The following is a 20,312-nucleotide window of genomic DNA, read 5'->3' on the forward strand; positions in this document are numbered from 1 at the left end:
ATAGAACATCTCTCCCAAGACTACCTCTCAAATATGGTGCACCACAAAACCGAACAGTTTTATAAGACATGGCCCTTTCTAAATTATATTGACGCAGATTTATCGGCATAGGGCTGTGATATAACCATGGGAATCAGTTTGGGTGCCTGTGGGGTCCTGAAGGGGGGAGGGGGGGGGAACAGGAACAATGACTGGTGCCCCTAGGGCTGGGAGCTTTAGTGTAGGTATGGTGAGTGAAATAGAATACAGTAATGTGATTTAAGCTAATTTGGAATTCGGCTTTATTTAATTTTTATTTAATCTGATTGTAGTTTAATTTAAGTTAAGTAGATAGTTTGTCCTGGTAGAATAGTAGGTAGTTTATCATTAATAGTATTGTGATATGACCTCGTTGTACCATCTTTATCTTATAGTTGTTTTGTGAAAGATTTGAAAAAATGTTTAATAAAAATATTTATATTTTTTAAAAAAGTGTCATCAAATCTCAGTGGTTGTGGAAAGGTTGAGGAGGTTGATTGTATGATTGTTAGAAACACATGGAGTACCACTTGTAACTGGCTGATGTCTTTTCTGCTGAATTGGGTGTCACCTTCCAGGGGTGGACACAATGCTGGTGGGGATTGATGCTTTTGAACATTTAAGAAGAACTAGATGGGGAAATGGGCTATTGGTTGCATAGGACAAGTGGGTTTGAAGAGAGTGGCTTTGACAGTGATTTTGAAATAGTGCATGAGGAAAGGGAAATTTTTGTGTAGATTGGATTATGTGGAGGTCAGGAAGGCAGTTGAGAGGAAGGGTGATGAAAAAATGAAATGAATCACTAGGTTGAAAAGAAAGAGAGGTGAGCAAGAAATTGCCAATAGATAGAGATACTGGTTTGGTTGGGTCTGATGCTGGAAGAGGATGAGGTGCTCAGAAAAGGATGTGCACACCACAGTTAATGTTGGAAGTAATGTCAGATGATGGTTAAAGTGATTGATTATTCTGGATTGAAACTGAATAGTGGCATTGTACTGTAAGCCTGAAAAAAAAGTAGTGGATAATTTGGCTAATTAAAATAAATCAAAATGACGAATGATCTGTTTAAGTTGGATCTGGCACTTGACTGGGAATCTGAGATATCATATGGGTTCAGGTCAGTACTGGGGCCTTTGCTGTTCGTGACGTACATTTAAGTCCAAATCATTAAATGTACATGGTATGATCAAAGCATTCACAGATGACATGAAAATTAATAGTGCTAAATAGTGACGATAGCTGTAAATGGAATGAGGAGAACTACAGCTGGTCAGGTGGGCAATTGAAATTCAGCCTGAAATATCATGAGGTAATGTCATAGAGATTATACTATGAATGATAAGACCCTAGAAAGTACTGAAGATCAACAGGATCTTGATATGCATATCCAAAGATCCTTGAAGGTAACAGGGCAGATAGGAAAGGTGGTTAAGAAAGCATACAAGGTATTCATCTTAATTAGCTGAGATATAGAATACAAAAGCAAAGAGGTTATGCTATAACTATATAAAATTCTGGTTAGGCCACAACTGAAATACTTAATGCAGTTCTGGTAACCACATTTTACAAGATGGATGTGATTTTCCCTTTTAGAGGATGCAGAGGAGATTTACCAGGATGCTGCCTGAGTAGGGGGTCTAAGCTGTGAGGAAAGATAGGCTGGAGTTATTTTCCTGAGAGCAGCAAAGGTTGAGAAGGGATACTGATGGAGGCTTATAAGATTGAGGGGAATTGATAGGGTGGATAGGAAGGCACTTTTTCAAGTAATAGAGGCGTCAATATCTAGTAGGCATAAATTTAAGATAAGAAATAGGAGGATATTTGAAATGTTCTTACTTGAAGGGTGATGGAAGTGTGGAACTCGTTACCTGAAAGGGTGGTTGAGTCAGAACTCTCATACTGTTTATATATTTAGTTATGTTGCCAAAGCTTTGCAGGGCTATATGCTGAGAATTGGAAACGGGATTTGTGTAATCCAATCTTTGTTGACAGGCATAAAGATGATGGACTGAATGGCCTCCTGCTGTGCTATAAACATCTAATTCTATAAGGAGATGAGTTATCAGCTCAGTGTGCTGAAGCTAGTCCTTCTATAATGTCCAATGAAGTGATGATCAGGTCTGTACAAAGAAGTGAGCTTAGGGAAGGAGGCAGTGATTGAATTGTCTTGAACAAAGTATCACAGGCAAGGTCAAGGTCAAGATCCAGGTAAACCAGATTGACAATGGCAGAAATGTCTGACAAATGGACTGCAGGAATGGGGCTGTTTGGGAGATGGAGCAAGAGGCCTTCCTCCTTGGGCAGTGGTGAAAACAGAAGGATGTAGTGGATCTGTAGAGTCCAGAAACAATGAACGATGGCCAGGTTTGCAGGGGGTTAAGAACAAGGATGAGGATGTTTAGAGGAAACACCAAGATGAAGATTAAAGTGTAGGAGGTGCTAAGAAAAGTTGAGTTCAATTGAATGTGTCACTTTCTTTTTTAAAGAGAAAAGCCTTGATTTGATACCAGAATTGTGCAAAGGTATTTGCAAAGGATTACTGATACTTCCCATATCTGAAATGAGACACATTTGGGGTAAAGTTGAATCTTTCATTTTTGGGTCAGTTTTTCCTATTTGGGTGTAAATGTTCTGGGTGGAGCACAGAGAAAAATTCCTTGAGAAAGGATGGTACCTTTTTTTTAAACTCCATTTTTGCTAACAATAAATGGAGGCATAATCCGTGATCTGTGGAATAAATGCACCTCCTTCTCACAACTTACCTCTTGGCACTCTGCTGAGTCCTTTAGTGTATACTTAAATGAAAAGTAAATAGTCCACCCAAGAAAGGAACTGGTGGAAGCTAGTACAATTACATTTTTAAAAGGCACCTGGATGGGTATATGAATAGGAAGGGTTGAGAGGGATATGGGGTAAGTGCTGGCAAATGTGACTAGATTAATATAGGATATCTGGTCGGCATGGATGAGTTGGACCGAAGGGTCTGTTTCCATGCTGTACATCTTTGACTCTAAACTGCCTCTTGCACACACATTACACAAAAGAGCTGACAATTTCTGTAATTGAGACTCACCTTGGCTACTATAAATTTAGAGGAATTTCTAGATAGGCTCCTATTGCTCAGCCTGTAGATGTCTCCATAGACAACATCTCTCTCTCTCTCTCTCTCTCTCTCTCTCTCTCTCTCTCTCTCTCTCTCTCTCTCTCTCTCTCTCTCTCTCTCTCTCTCTCTCTGTGTTTGTCTGTCTCTGTCGCATGATTAAATTTAGTTCATATAAGAGATGCTTAAGATATATCTGGATGTGATCCCTTCCAAAATAAACAGTCTTCTGTCATGACCAACCAAGTACAAGTAGCAACTAAAGCTAGAAATTCAGTTGTATCCTTTAACAACTTAAAACTAGCAGGTTACTTGGTAGATGTTGAAGTTTTTTAAAATGTTCTAGATGAAATGCTTGAAATTGAGTTTGGCTTTTTTCAGAAGAGAGTACATCACAATCAAGATTGCTCAGGTATCTTTATGCTTGCAATAAGACCTGCTTCACTTTAAGCTTCTGTCAAATAAGCATTCAGACAATAAAAGGTATCAGGTTTATCACAGCCATGTTAATTTCTGAGAAGGAATCGCAATATTCACCAACTTGTGAGTCAGAGGATATGCTATTTCCTGACAATATAGACCTTATCATGAAAATCTGATGGAAAAATGTTTGGGCAAGTACATAGATGAGTCAGAACGATTTTGAATTATATAAAGTCTATGTCTGAAATTAACATTTAAGATAATGCATTGAATATATGAAATTATAGGTATTGATCAAGTTTGGCATCTCAAGAAGTTGGTTTAATTTGCACTTGTTTTTCCAACTAGAATATGTTGCAACAGTCAGCAATGGAATGCTGCAATGCTTAAATAGCCCTTAACTAGTGAGTACTGGGAAATTGGAACTGTATCCTTTATTGTGAAATTGTGCTTGATTAAGTAGACCCTTCCCACTGGGTTCTGCACAACAGTCGCATATTCCAGACTATTGGTTGTCTGTCGTGTAGTGAGGCAATTGAATAACTTCAAAGCAAAGCAAGCAGAGTAAGCTGTAAATAATTTACTGTTTTATTTTCCCAATTGATAATTTCACTGACTTTTTAATTGTTCATTAATGACTTGTAGGATTTGTTTATCCTTGAAGTTTCCTTTAGGAACTTGAGAGGCAATGGTAAAGAAAAGTTTAAATCGAGATCATAATCTGTGTTGTAGTAATAACCAACAAATTGCTGTAAGTTCTAGCTTTAGGGTTATATACTTTTATAACTGAAGTATTTATCATCTTTTAAAATAGTTATATACACATTGTCCTTGAACACTCTTGTGTACACATTTTCTGTAAAAATAGAGCAGCAGCTGATTTTCTTTGGTTTGTGAAGGGATTAGCATTTTGTGTACTAAAATCAACACTTCGTTCCATGAAGTTGACCTATAGTGTGTATTTCTAAGACTTGTCTACTAGCTGAAAACCATAAGTACTTTATAATTAAATTTACTGGAGTTACTTGTATAGAATGAATAATATTTTTACTATATGAGTTATACAGTCTTCTCTAATGTTGAGTCACAGTGTCATACAACACAGAAACAGGCCCTTTGGTCCAATTTGTCTTTGTTGACCATGTTGCCAAACTAAACTAGTCTCAAATGCCTGTATTTGGTCCATATCCCTCTAAATCTTTTCTATTCCTGTATCTGTCCAAAAGTCATTTAAATGTTGTAACTATACTAGCCTCTACCACTTCCTTTGGTAGCTCATTCCACACATGCACCCTTCTGTGTGAAAATATTGCTGCTCAGGTCCTTTTTTTAAAAAAAAAATCTTTCACCTCGCTTAAACATGTACTCTCTCTAGGTTTGTAGTCCCCTACCCTTGGAAAAAGACCTTGGTAATCACGTTATCTATGCCCCTCATGGTTTTTTAAACCTCTGTATAGTCACCCCTCAGCCTCTGCTCCAGGGGAAAAAAGTCCCAGCCTATCCAAACCCTCCTTGTAACTCAAACTCCCCAGTCCCAGCAGCTTCGAAGGTTTTTCTGAACCCTTTTTAGTTTAACAATGTTCTTTCTACAGCAGGGCGACTGGAATTGTACTCAGTATTCCAAAAGTGACCTCACCAATGTATTGTACAGCCGCAACATGATGGCCTAATTCTGAAACTCGATGCTCTGACCAATAAATGCAAGCATGTCTACCGCTGCCTTCACCAACTTGACGACATGCGACACTGCTTTCAGGGGACTATGAACCTGCACCCATAGATCCCTCTGTTTGACAGTACACCCCAACTCCCTACCATTAACTATGTAAATCTTGCCTCATTTATCTAAATTAAACTGCATCAAATACCTATTGGCCCATCTGATCAAGATCTCTATGTACTCTTAGATTCGTTGATTACTGAATCTCATTAGACTATAATGAAATAGTATTAAACATTTTAAAGCATTTTTAGAAAATGAAACATCATGCACACAGGCTCCAGTGGATTGGAAAATGGCTAATATAACATGCTTATTCAGATAGGAAGGTAATCAAAATGTAGGAAATTAAAGACCAGTTAGTTTAACATTTGTTGGGAAAGTGTTAGAATCAATTATTGAGGACACAATATAGGGACATTTGGAAAATCAAACTCTATCCATCAGTGTCAGTACGGTTTTATGAGGGGCAAATCCTGTTTGTCTAATTTGCTAGAGTTCTTCAAAGATGTAACAAGCAAGTTGGATAATGGGGATGCGGTAGATGTAATTTATCTGGACTTGCAGAAGGCATTTGATAAGGTGCTGCACAAAAGGTTAATCACAAGGTGGGATCATATGGGATTAGGGGGAGTTTTAGCCTGGATAGATGACTGGCTGATGGACTGAAGATAGAGAGTCATGATAAGTTTTTTTTTCTCTCTGGATGGCAAGATATAACTAGTGGGGTGCCACAGGCTTCAGTCCTTGGATCCCAGCTATTTATAATCTGCATTAACAATGCGAATACAGGGAAAGAAGGTTCGATAGCCAGATTTGTGGCCAACACAAAAATAGGCAGGCAGTTGAAATGAGAACCTTACAAATGGATATAGCTAGGTTAGGAGAGTGAGCCAAATGTGGCAGATGGAGTTGAACACTGAGATCTGCAAGGTCATGCATTTGGGTCAAAAAATGGAAGGCGACCTATTATCTCAATGGGGTGGTCTGATGCAGCGGAATCTAGGTATACTCATTCATGAGTCACCAGAAATAAGCATGCAGGTACAGCAGATAATAAAGAAAGCGAATGGAATGTTGGCTTTTCTAGCTGAAGGGATAGAATATAAAGATAAGGATCCATTATTGCAACTATACAAGGTATTGCTACGACTGCACCTGGAGTATTGTGCACAGTCTTGGTCCGCTTATTTGAGTAAAGATGTAATGCATTGGAGGCAGTTCAGAGGCGGTTCATGAAATTGATCCCAGCGATGAGGGGTTTGTCGTATGAAGAAAGATTGAACCATTCAGGGCAGTACTGTCTGGAATTTAGAAGAATGAGGGGAAATCAAATTGAGGTACTCAAGATGATAAAAGGTTTGGATAAAATAGAATTGCAGCGGATGTTTCCTCTTGTGGGGCATTCTAGGATGAGAGGATAAGACTATGGGTTAGCAAATTTAAAACTGAGTTGAGGAGAAACTACTGCTCTCTCAGGGCTGTGAATCTGTGGAATTTGCTATCCCAAAGTGTGATGGATGCTGGGAAAATGAGTAAATTTTAAGGAGGAGTTAGACAGATTTTTAATTGGTAATGTGTTGAAGAGTTGTGGAGAGAAGGCAGAAAAATGGGAATGAGGAACATATCAGCCATGATCGAACGACAGTACTGACTTGATGGGCCAAATGGTCTAATTCTGTATTTTATGAACTTATACACATTATTTGTAAACTTAATGTGTCCACAAAAATATTATAAAAATGTGTAAATCGTTATTTTATCTTAAACTTCTGAAGGGCATATTGAAAATCAGTGCGTGTTCTTGCCAAATGATTTTTTTTTTGTTTCAATTTTTTAATATCCTTTTGCTTCTTGGTTGCAGACATAGTCTGGTTAGTTGATAAATTTAATATTAGCGTGTTTTGAGAAGATTTGTAGCTCAGGTTGAGGTTCTGGATGTAAGTTTGCTCGCTGAACTGGAAGGTTCATTTTTCAGATGTTTTGTCACCATACTAGGTAACATCAGTGAGCCTCCGGTGAAGCACTGACGTTATGATCCACTTTTTATTTGTGTTTAGGTTTCCTTGGGTTGGTGATGTCATTTCCTGTGTTGTCATTTCCCTTTTTTTTCCCAGAGGGTGGTAAATGAGGTCCAAGTCGATGTGTTTGTTGATAGAGTTCTGGTTGGAATGCCATGCTTCTATCAACAAACACATCGACTTGGACCCCATTTACCACCCTCTGAGAAAAAAGGATGGGAAATGATGTCACCAACCCAAGGAAATCTAAACACATAAAAGAAAGCAGATAATAACATCAATGTTCACCGGAGGCTCACTGATGTTACCTAGTATGGTGACAAAAAGTCTGAAAATGTACTTTCCAGTTCAGTGAGCAAACTTAGATCCATAAGTTAAATATTTCTTAAGGAAGGAAGACAACTGCATGATTATGGTTCATAATAGTTAGTATATTGCTTATACTATTTGGATCAAACTTGATAATGTAATCCCTTGCTACATACATGTGTTGAGATTTGCTACTTCAGTGAGCATAAGCAAGACTAACTAATTCGTTCTATTTGTTTAGACAAATTGCAGAATGACTTCCTTGGAAGCTAATAATGCTGACAGCACGTTGGTTCTCAGTACACCACCCTCTGTCAATGCGAAAAACAGGAAATATTCTCCCGTTATATTGGAAGAGCAAGAAAGGAAAGCATTAGATGTGAAGAAGATTGCAGTGAAAAAGCTGAAGAAGTGCTGTTCTTGCACCCCAACAAAGGCAAAAGACTTTTTTGTTGATCTCTTTCCTGTTATACGATGGTTTCCAAAGTACAAATGGAAAGAATGGATTTTGGGTGATATTATGTCTGGACTGATTGTGGGCATCCTACTTGTCCCTCAGTCAATAGCCTATTCATTGCTTGCAGGGCAGGAACCAATATATGGGCTTTACACATCATTCTTTGCCTGCATAATCTACTTTCTGATGGGAACATCAAGGCATATTTCAGTTGGTATCTTTGGTGTGCTTTGCTTAATGATTGGCCAGGTTGTGGATCGAGAAGTTCAGTACTTTGGGTTTGACCTCAATGATGTTAATAAAACTGCCCAATCAGAAATGTTTAACCAGTCCACGGATTTTTGTGACAGAAGTTGTTTTGCCATTCGCGTTGGCTCTACTTTGACATTTATGGCTGGTGTCTATCAGGTAAGTTGAATACTTATCTAAATCTAAATTGATGCTTACTGTATGCACAATATAATGATTATTTGATAGATTTGAAACTTATTCCTTGAGAGTTGGAACTAAAACTACATCAATTCTGCTAATTATCTTACAGTTAAATCTCCTCATTAGAATATGGTTGAATAGAAAATTGGGGATAGAGAAGGCATGGGACTTTTAGTGAAAACTTGAAGTTTCAACTTATTTGGGTTTCATTTGTGAACATTAGGCACAGTGTGTTTGAGAGCCTTCACTTAAGGCAGCATGAGGGTAGGTGAAAATAAGTTCTCGGCAAAACTTAACAAAACACCAACAATCTTTTCTCAAGCTGTACCAGGAAATCTGGTCATAATTTTAACACAGCCCCTGAGCAAGTGCATTTGCAAGAAGTTAAAATATGGGTATCAGTGAGGTTCAAAAGTATGCAAGGTTGTATAATTTGGAGATGTCTGTTTTGGTATCACAAAGAAATTTAGATCAGGCAGAATTTGTTTGGATAACCATAAAAGATCGGCTAATATTTTGATGCATGATTATACTTGCTTGCATGATCTGCACTGAAAATACTGTAATCATAAGCCATATAATTGATTATGCTCACAAATCCCTGGGTACAATAATGGTGGAAATTTTAAGACTGTTTATATCAGTAAAGTTATTAAACTCAAAGCACCATTGGAATGGTTCCTCTTCCCCCTTGCTTACAGTGGCCCACAAAAGAGTTTTCATTAGTTTTAGAACACTACCATGCTCAAATCTATCATCATTACCCATTGCCACATCTTCTAGACAAGCACAGAATAGGGTATGAAGCAATCATCTCAACAATCATTCAAATTATAGAATCTTCATTGAGACATGCAAAGTCTAAGCCAAGTGCTATAAAGCATGGATTTGGAGTTAAATTTAATTCAAGTACAGAAAAGTATGCCAGGATTGGGAAAGAGAAGATCAAGATAATGATATAAGAAACACACAGCTTTGGAGAAAAAAATGGGCTTAATGGAGTAAATGGTTGCCTTCTAAATTGCTGTGTGACTTCAAGATTTTACATCTCCATCTTCAATTTCTGGAAGAATGGAATTTAGTCCTGTAAATTAAATTTTTATGGCCAGAGAGATTATTTACTGCAGAATCTGTTCTCATTGCCTTCTAAAAGTGTACTTACTTCTAAATTTCCCAGCCATCTTTAGTGAGGAAGTATTCTAATTTTCGTGAGTTTACATTATATCAATTTGGCAGTGAAATCATTCTGTGAGGATTGTTGCCCCTTACACTGTACAGCAGTATTTCTGAAGGCACCTTCCAGATTTCCAATCTCGGCAGCACTTGTGTGGACACTGCAAGTTGTTGGCAGGTTTACGTTATTATAGTGGCAAGGGCTGTTCACATCCCCTTTATCAGGTCGTTCTATTTATTTACCTTTTTCTGTTATCCATTTCAATTCAAACAAAAGGTCAAATTGGATTTTAAGCTGAATTTTTATGCAATTTAGATTTCTTACCCCTTTTATAAAAGAATAAATCAATCCAACATCGAGTATAGGAGATGGGAGGTCATGTTGCAGCTTACAGGACATTAGTAAAGCTATTTTTGGAATATCGTGTGCAATTCTGTCTCCCTCCTACAGGAAGGATTTTGTGAAACTTGAAAGGGTTCAGAAAAGACATACAAGGATGTTGCCAGGGTTGGAGGGTTTGAGCTGAAGGGAGAGGCTGAATAGGCTGTTTTTCCTTGGGGTTTCAGAGGCTGAGGGGTGACCTTTCAAGGTTTATAAAACCATGAGGGGCCTGGATACGGTCAATAGACAAGGCCTCTTCCCTGGGGTGGGGGACTCTAGAACTAGACAGCCTAGGTTTAGAGAGAGAGGGGAAAGATTTTAAAAGGGACCTAAGGGGCAACTTTTTCATGCAAAGAGTAGTGCATGTATGGATTGAGCAGCCAGAGGAAGTGGTGGAAGCTGGTACAATTACAACATTTAAAAGGCACCTGGATGGGTATATGAATAGGAAGAGTTTAGAGGGATATGGACCAAGTGCTGGCAAATGAGACTAGATTAATTTAGACTATCTGGTCAGCATGGATGAGTTGGACCGAAGGATCTGTTTCCATGCTGTACATCTCTATGACTCTGACTTGATAAGGTGGTGCTCATGTTAACCAGTATATAAATTATTTGCAAGATGATCATGGTTGGGAGCTGAATATTCAAGGATAATAAGCTCGAAAAGGAGATCATGTATCTCTGTCAAAAAAATGACATCAGTATAGTAGTAAGACATGATCTTAACTCAGAGCAAGGTGTAGAATTGGATTAGGTGGAAATAAGAAATAAACAATATAAATCATTAGTTGGAATTGTGCATAGCCCCCATAATAGTGACACTGTAGGATAGAATATAAATCACAAATTATAGTAATCTAAGAAAAAGCACTTCAATAATCATATAAATTTTAAATTTCATTATGGTTGGACAAATCAAATTAACAAAGATAGCTTTTAGGATGAGTTCATAAATTGCACTCTGACTGTTTTCCATATGTTGTGGAGCCAACTATTGAACATGCTATGTTAGACTTGGGAATGTATAATTAGACTGGGTTAATCAATAATTTCATTAAAAAAGATACAGGAGTCTGAAGTGTAGTCAGTGTTATAATGGTTGCCATACCTCCTACAATATATACAGAGCAAACTCCAACCTGCAGCAATATGATGATCAGCTATGGGTCTGCTTTCAACTTTAATTGAGGGACAGCTAACACTGGGAGTAACTTCCTTGCTCAAAATAGTGAAATGGGTGTTTTATGTTCACTTGTGGACATGTAGGTCGTCCCAACCATTAAAAGGAATTTCTGACAGTATAGCACTGTCAGCAGAATTTTCACACTGGATTTTGTGTGCAGTTACTGGTATGCGACTTGAACTCCATTTTGCTGGTTGCAAACTTATGAATTGTAATTATGTGAAGCCGTATCCATTTTTTGAATGTTGGATCACTTCATATTAGTGAAGCAACAATGTTGGCATGGTTGCTGTGTATGTATAAAACCTTTTTTTTTTAAAAAAGACAACAGCCTTTCTCAAAAGACATTGAGGAGATTCAATAAAATAATTGTCTATAATTCCACTTGACTTTTTTTTTCTGAATCTACCTCACAAATGAGAAAAGTGCTACTAGAACGTTGACTTATGACTTAAACTCAGTTAAAGGTAAACTGAGCACAGTAAATAATGCCTTAGTACAAGCTGTGATTCCCATTGTACTGTTCTTGTTTTGGACAAAAACATTACTATTTGTAGCAGTAACGACATGAAGTTCAGTGCAATCAATTAAGACTTCCCACAAACTGTTAACAATAGCCACGATTGCATGCTTAAACCTCTTTGTATTGTGTATAACTTTTATATAGATAAATATCTGTGTCAATTATCTTTTTCTTTACAGGTATTAATTAACTATGAGCATTTACAACATTTTCTGTTTTTTGTTTCATTTCCAGCATGTATTTGTTTTAAATAAAGAGGTTTTAACAGAATGTGACACTTGATTATTTAGTTCCATAGTGTAAAGACTGTTGGAAATGAAGGGCATGCAAAATACAGCACATTAACCACGATTTAAACATAGGAACTTTCAATTATCTCCAGCTCTCTGACTGTTTAGCCATTTATAATTGTTTTCTTAATTTTATTTCCAGATTGCCATGGGCATCTTCCAAGTGGGCTTTATATCCGTGTACTTGTCTGATTCCTTACTTAGTGGATTTGCCACTGGAGCATCATTCACCATACTTACGTCACAAGTAAAATACCTTCTTGGGATCAGCATTCCACGTGCCCATGGTCCTGGTTCACTTGTGCAAACCTGGGTGTACATTTTTAAAAATATCCATAGAACTAATGTCTGTGATGTCATAACCAGTGCATTATGCCTTCTTGTTCTAGTGCCTTTAAAAGAAATAAATGAATGTTATAAATCAAAGTTAAAAGCACCAATTCCAGGTGAGCTCCTAGTTGTAGTTATTGCTACCTTGGTGTCTCATTATGGGCGTTTGAATGAGAAGTTTAATTCAACTATTGCTGGAAACATTCCCACTGGATTCATGGTTCCCACCTCTCCAGACTGGAGCTTGATACCTCGAATCGCTGCAGATGCCCTTCCAATTGCTATCATTGGTTTTGCAATTACTGTTTCTCTTTCAGAAATGTTTGCCAAGAAGCATGGGTATACTGTTAGAGCCAATCAAGAAATGTTTGCTATTGGCACCTGTAACATTATTCCAGCATTTTTTCATTGTTTCACAACCAGTGCTGCCCTGGCAAAAACTCTTGTGAAAGAGTCCACCGGTTGCAAGACACAATTATCAAGTATAGTGACTGCTTTAGTGCTTCTCCTTGTGCTACTTGTGATTGCACCTCTTTTCTACTCCCTTCAGAAATGTGTCTTGGGTGTCATAACTATTGTAAATCTTCGGGGTGCTTTAAGAAAATTCATTGACTTGCCCAGAATGTGGAAAGTGAACAAGGTGGACACTGTCATATGGTTTGTCACAATGCTATCATCAGCCTTAATCAGCACAGAAATAGGACTGTTGATTGGGGTTAGCTTTTCTGTGATCTGTGTCATTGTGCGAACACAAGTACCAAGAGCCACTACACTTGGCCGCCTGGAGGGAACAGACATTTATGAAGACTTAGAACGATATAAAAATCTTCAAAATTTGACTGGTATCAAAATATTTAGATTTGAGGCTCCATTGTACTATGCAAACAAAGAATTCTTCAAGAGGTCCCTGTACAAACGCACTGGAGTTGACCCCACTCTAATAATTGTCGCAAAGAAGAAAGCAGAAAGGAAAGTAAGTCGGGAATTGGCGCATAAAGTGACAGAAAATTCTGGTATTTCCATCAAGACCGAAGTCACAGTGCAACTTTCCAAGCAAGAGTTTGAATTCCATACAATTATTATTGATTGCTCAGTTATTCAGTTCTTGGATACTGCAGGTATAGCTACAGTGAAGGAAGTCTTTAAAGATTATAAACAAATTGGAATCTCAATTCTCCTGTCAAATTGTAATGCCTGTGTTATTGATAGCCTTCGCAAAGGAGGCTATTTCGAAAATGGTAACATCCACAGTTTGGTATTTTACAGTGTTCATGATGCTGTCATGTTTGCATCAAACGTACACCAAAAGAATGGTGACTGGGAAGCAAACACCTTCTGTTAATGTTTGACTATGACCAAATACAAGAAAGCTGGTCTTCATTGTTAGCTTGAGAAACGTGAATAACTTGAGAACACTGAAATAATTTCTCCATTTTAACTTAACTAAATTACTTTATTTCATCTATAGATTGTTTTAACACATGTTTCTGTATATTTCTAATCATGTTGCAATATTATGAGATGGATTAGGACCTGTAGAGTTTTTTAAGCAATGATATTTGATAAATCTTTTAAAATGTTTTTGAAAGGAGAGAGAGGCTCCTGCTTAAATATGTAATGCAGAGGAAGTTAATTTTTCAATAGGTTGTTATAGATTTAAAAATAAATGTGTAGACTCAGTTGCGAAATTACTCTTGCAAAATGTATCTGAAAAAATTCTTCTAGCAGTAATTAATAGATCTATGTTTTTTAGCTGGTTAAAGGTAGAATACTGATTTTAAAATGTATTTCATTTTATAACTCAGAGCTTTTTGCCTTCATCATACCTGAAATGTTTTACTCAAAAAAGCCAGATTTATCTGGTTTAATTTTACATTGTTTATAGGGTAACTCAGTTTTACTTTCATTTTAAATGAAGGTTTTGTGCAGTAACAAATATAATATCACTACTTACCATGCAATAACTAGCAAATAGGGTCAAGCGCCCTAAGACAAAGAAAATATGTTTCTGTGCTGGCATAGATCAAAAACAGCTGTTCTGAAAGTGAATAACTTTTTTTAAAGATATGAATTTGTAAATTATTGCAAACTTTTCCTCTGTGTTTCTTCCTGTTCTGTTCTGTTTCCCTCTCAATAGATGTTGTGTCTTGATGAAATATCTTTCTCTCACCCTTGCAGCCATTTCTTTTCTTTTGGTATTGACTATGGAACTGAGCAAAACCTGAGCCTGACCATGCCCCAATTGTTGGTTGTACAGACATTCTGCCATAAAGGAATCAAATGAAAGAAGCCTAACTGCTTTGACATTACCTTCCTCCCTACCTAGAAATAATAAGGCCAAATTATCTGTGTCTGTTGAGATCCTATATTTTGGCTTAACTGACCAGAAATTACATGTTACACTTTTTCTGATCTGAATGATGCTTTAGCCACTTAAAGAAGTATTAATGATGGAATGAAGACGCCAGTGATATGTTTTGTATTATGAAAACATAAATCAAGAAGAACCTTTTTTGATTTGGAAACCTATTGTGTAGGTTAAAATTTAAGAACAGTAGCAAATTTATTCTATAGAGATAAAAACACCACCAAAATACCTATGATCAGTTTAATCCTTTAGTACTGTCATCTTGCTCTCCAGATTAACTTGAAGGGCTGGTCATTCAATAACATCAGAAACTATGCTTATTATGTGAGCACATGTTTTATGTAAGCACATACATTTTGCTTGTCCTGACATTATTTTTAATTATGTTTCCCATCCATTCATCTTGCATCTTTAAAACTCCACTTAAGTTTTGTACTTTTATAATAATTTGTATAAATCCACTAACAATATGCCTTGAACAATAATTTTACATCAAGAGTAGGCTTTATAAAAGAATATTAAGCTGCTCACTAAATCCATAAACATCACTTCCCAATAAAAATAAATGTAGCAGTGCCAAGAAACCAAGTTTGTCAAACAGTAAATGGTATTGACTGCACAAAAATATATCCAATATTCAATAATAGATTCAAAATAATGGTATCTAGCAAAAAACACCATTCAAAAGATTTGATCCAAAATGTGACATTCACCAAGAGTAGAAAATCTTAATGGTGTTGCAAATCGTAGCTATTAGAAGCCCTAACTTTCATAATTTTTTTTATTGGACTGAGTTCACTTGAAGTACTCTACTTTATCTGCAATGAAGGCAATCAAAAATGTTGGTACTATCTTTAAGGTCAAGACAGCTACTTTTTTAAAAAGTTGAACTTGTAATTCATTGGAATCATGTGTATTTACCACATCATGCCTTTCTTCAAAGTCCTATATAAGTCAACTTTTGATTTTTTTCAAAATTAGAATTTAATCCTGCATGTTAACATGAAACATTGACAAAGTAAGGGTATTCACTTATAGTTTACACATTGATTGTAAAAACTACTTCATTTTCTATAACATTGTCATTTAACTGAAAAGGGCAGAAAATATTTTTTTTCACTTTGCAGTGTAATTTTCATTTTGTCTTTTCTCTATTGTGCCTTTAGTACTGAAGTAGCCTATGATTATGAAATTTTTAAATTGTGTGGCATGATTTAATTACTGTATAAATAAGAGCATTTTCTTCTAGAGGCAAAATCTCGATACATTTTTCACCCAAAATGATTGTGAGCACTTTTTAATCCATATCTCCCACTCTTCGTGAACAAATTTTTCCGGTAAACTGTTCATTTCCAAATGTGATAGCCTGTGTATATAAAATTCCACTCTCAAACATATTTCCCCATCTGCTCCTGATTTGATTTTCTGTTTTTTGAGAGACTTGAGAGAATTAAAGTTGTGGACACCTTTATAAATGAACACAGGTGTGCATTTCAAGGCAGAATAGATTTCTCTGCTGATTCTTCCTTTTGTTTCTCCCCCCTTTTTCTATAATTCCATGAATAAATTAAGGCCAGATGTGTACCAAGAATATTTGGATCACAGTACTGCTATGTGGAAAAATGGTGGAAGTAGCTCATCTTTGCTCCTATGAAGAGATTATACAGCAATCTAATATTTAAGACCAAGTGAATCCATCACTAAAGTATGATTTGTGGAGTAGGCAGCAAAATTAAACAGGTTACTACTATATTGCCATGTTGTGCTATACTTCAATTAAAGTATGTCAGACCATGGATAGTAGTGTGTTAGGGGTGGCACAGTGGTTCAGTGGTTAACACGGCTGCCTCACTGTGCTAGGGACCCAGGTTCAATTCCAGCCTCGGGCAGTTGTGCAAATTCTACACAGACATTCTCCCTGCACCTGTGGGTTTCCTCTAGGTGCTCCAGTTTCTTCCTAAAGTCCAAAGATGTGCAGGTTAGGTGAACTGGCCATGTTAATTTGCCCGTAGTGTCCTGGGATGTATAGGTTAGATGAATTAGCCGTGGGAAATGCAGGGTTACGGTGGGGGTGCCTGTCCTGGGTGGGATGCTCTTGAGTGTTGGTGTGGACTTGTTGGGCCGAATGGCCTGTTTCCACTACAGGGATTCTATGATTCTCTCTTACCAGAGTCCTGAAGACTCATGGGCTCAAGTTCTAGGGAGACAGAGTTTATGTTTGCAGTGGTGCCATATTTGGCTAACGGAAGCCAGGTAGGGAAATTTAGGTGCTCAACAGATTAGTGCAATAGATCCAGATAACTCTAGGTAAGCATCGAAGACCAGATAAGCTCTGCAAGCAAGGCAGAAGATTTGGAATGAACCTAGGGAAAGACTTGATGCTGCCTTCTGGACCAAAAGATGTTACTCTAGACTGTGGAAACCGAGTGGAAAACACTATTGTAAGTTATTCTAGGGCCTAAAAACTGACTCATTGGGTAAATATTTAAATACAGCAAAGTAATTAAATAAAGCGCTCCTTTTCATCATTTTACATTTTCATCTTCAATCATTTTTTTTTTACTGAATTGTCAACTGATGATGTACTAAGTACTTTTGGTGATGCTTTACTATTCAACAAACATGCATTTATGTAGCCCCTTAAATGGAGTAAAACGTCCCAGAGTGCTTCACAGGCAGACAAGCAAATAGCAAAAGAATGGCCAAAGGAGAGGTTGGAATGGTGAAAGCTTATTCTTTCAAAACCTAATGATTTGAGTAAGACGAGCAGAAAGGTGGTGTTTAGGAATGGGAAATCCAGTGAATGTGACCTAGGCAGCTGAAAACACCGCCTGTAATTTTTTGGAAAAGAAAGTTCACAATGCAACAGAGGCTGGAATTGAAGGAGGTCAGTGGCCTTGGAAAATAGTAAAGTATTGTCTATCCATTTTAAGTTGATAAATAGAAATATTCCAATAATGCCATATTTTCATTTTCTAATGCTTGGCTGCAAACATTTTGTTTGCTGTATACTCTACCTTATTAATGAAAAAGGTAGTGCCGAATTATATTACTGGACTACTGGTATTGTAATTTACCATTTGAGTTAACATGTACAATTCTCTTCCCATGTTCCCATGGATAAAAATTACGTTTTTCTGTGTAGCACTAAATTGTTTTTGAAATGCACTGTATTATCACTGAAAAATAATTTTTAAGGCTGCACTTGATTTGGGAGACTTATTTTTTCATCAACTTTTTAAGCGTTAATTCACAGTTGTTTTTCCAAATTTTTTAAAGGATTAGAAAGGTAATTTTGAATGTGCCTTTAAAGTCTGAAATATTTAATTTTTTTCTTAATGCCAAAATACACACCAGTTGCTAGTAATTATATAACATAGTTTGTGGATAATTAATGGAATATATTTCCTAAATATTACTGAACAATAATTAAAATAAAAATTTTCGTTTGTCTCAAATGTTTGAAGTTTATAAATTCAGCCTTTCTAGCAACTAATGGTAAAAAACATATCTGTGTTAAACAAAAGTTTCCTTGCGTTATTACATTAATTCATCTTAACCATTCGAATGCCTGTTTCTCCTCTCACTCTAATAAGCTATATTTGGTATTAATTATTTTGGTTTTGTTTTTAATACACCCATGCTTTTGTCTTTTTGCTGGTTTACCTTGACAACTCATGATATAGCACAAGTTATTGCTCACGTTTGTTGACTATTACTCACTGCCATTTCCCTCCCATTGTCAGTGGAAAAAGTGTTTATTTAACACTAGTCAGTTGCTTTTCTTCTGTATTTGATGTAATTTGACATTTAAAATTAATGCAGAACTACTATAAAATAATCCACCCATTCAAAGGTTTGAACATTTTTTTTTAAAGAAAGTATTGAATTTAAAATGTTGTGCAAAGTGGAGCATATAATCATGGCTCTGTTTAATTGGTTATTTTTAAACCTTGTGAATGGTGCAGTCTCAAACTTATTACTGTACATTCAGAATCCTGTACTTATGTCAAATTATAACATTGTATATAGAATAGATCCTGAATTATTATGGTGTCAATCTAAACCAAGTGAATTTGCTTGAAAATATTTTAGTTTTTTAACAAGTACACAGGAAATGAAACCTTAAGGTTTATTTGGAACACAGCATTGGTGTGTATTTTTAAAATATTCAGTTAAACTCAAACATTATCTTTATACTTGTAAGCACCAGGCTTTTTTTTTGCAAATCATGGTTTGTCCAAGTACAAAGTTCTGGTTGCTTCATATCCTGTCTTAAAATCCTGAAGGATCTCTGTCCGATAATATATTGAACTTTAGCATTAAGCACAATATAAGTTAAATGTTTACAATCTGTTTTAAATCTGCCAAAGGCAGAGAGAATGTGACTGGGAACTCTCTCATTGTCTACTTTACTTTATTCCATTGTATTACAAATTGAATTAATACTGACACTGTGTTCATAAGGGATGTGTCTTTTTTTCCCTCGTGGTGGGTTTAAAGGCATTATCACATCTGCGTGATCTTGTCACAAGGCAGGCCATGATAAGCAATGGCTATGAACCCAGCAGGGGTAGGTAGCCAGTTTGAATTTTTAACTGCATGTATGGGGATTGATTGGGATTGTCACCAGGAACTTCTAGATGCAACTTGCAGCTGGCCTGATTGCCCCATAAAACCATCTCTTGTGACTCCTAACCCACACCTCCTGGCACAGGATCTGAAGTTGTCACCAGGCCATAGTTGCAGCCGTAGGCCATATGTGAAACCGTTGCCTCTACAAAGAGGTAGCCCAGTAGCAGAGCTCTCTATATTTAGTTTAATCAATTGAATATGCCTTCCTAAAGTGAAGGGACCCTCCCAACCCCCATGATGCAGTGATTACCTCTGACCATGAGAGACTGTCATCCTACCAAAGCTGCTGGGGTCCTCTGATTGGGCCTGTGGACTTGGAACCTTATCTATCATCCTAGCCATGTCTAGATCAATCCAGGTGGTTCCCTGCCCATCAGTGTGCAGTCAAGGCTTGAACTATTACCACCCTTGATTCTTGTACTGGGCAAAAGGTTTTGCCCAATGTTAGAATTATCTAATCTGAAGGAAAAGGAATTTTGCATTGCATTCAGTCAGTCAGAATACTTCATAAATAAGACTTTGTATTGCAAAATGATTTGTCTTACCAATTTTGATGTTGTGTAAAGAATATCTGAAAGCATTGTGCATTATTTGTAAGCGCGTCTGTTTTAACATTGACTAGTGTTCCATTCCATTCCATAAGATTGACCTGAATTAAATTTTTAATAACTACTTTGGTTTGTTTTCCTCTTTTTTTTTACTGTAATAGTTAAACAAGTTTTACTAATATACAACTGCTGAGATCTGTCGGCCAATTTAAGAAAGAGCCTCCCTTCTACATAATGCGAATGTTCCCATTTCCGACATCAAACACATTTTCAGGTTATCTGAGAGCCGGTAAAGGCTAGTTTTGTGCAGTACAATCATGATTCTAGGAAATAGATTGATACCACTAATATCCATTGCACAGAGGATCTTTACAACCTTTGCATCGCAGACTTTCAG

At 36.7% G+C, this 20,312-nt stretch overlaps 1 protein-coding gene across 3 annotated transcripts in view; it reads left to right on the top strand.

The window, feature by feature from the left end:
- The window catches only part of slc26a2 (solute carrier family 26 member 2), a 30,195-nt gene extending 10,156 nt beyond the window's left edge, over positions 1 to 20,039 (top strand). For 2 of the 3 annotated variants that reach the window (XM_087995419.1, XM_087995421.1), the window contains exons 2-3: positions 7,833 to 8,456; positions 12,177 to 20,039. In XM_087995419.1, the coding sequence (XP_087851545.1) occupies positions 7,845 to 8,456; positions 12,177 to 13,706 (2,142 nt within the window). In that variant the 5' untranslated portion in view covers positions 7,833 to 7,844 and the 3' untranslated portion in view covers positions 13,707 to 20,039. Of the gene's footprint in view, positions 1 to 4,081; positions 4,106 to 7,832; positions 8,457 to 12,176 lie in introns of those variants that run through there. The other variant, XM_087995420.1, reaches the window with a different exon arrangement.
- Positions 20,040 to 20,312: the final 273 nt, after the last annotated feature.

Source organism: Chiloscyllium plagiosum, unplaced genomic scaffold, assembly GCF_037043375.1.
Source record: "Chiloscyllium plagiosum isolate Xiang-an unplaced genomic scaffold, Cpla_swu_hap1 HiC_scaffold_16, whole genome shotgun sequence".
NCBI classification, from domain to species: domain Eukaryota; kingdom Metazoa; phylum Chordata; class Chondrichthyes; order Orectolobiformes; family Hemiscylliidae; genus Chiloscyllium; species Chiloscyllium plagiosum.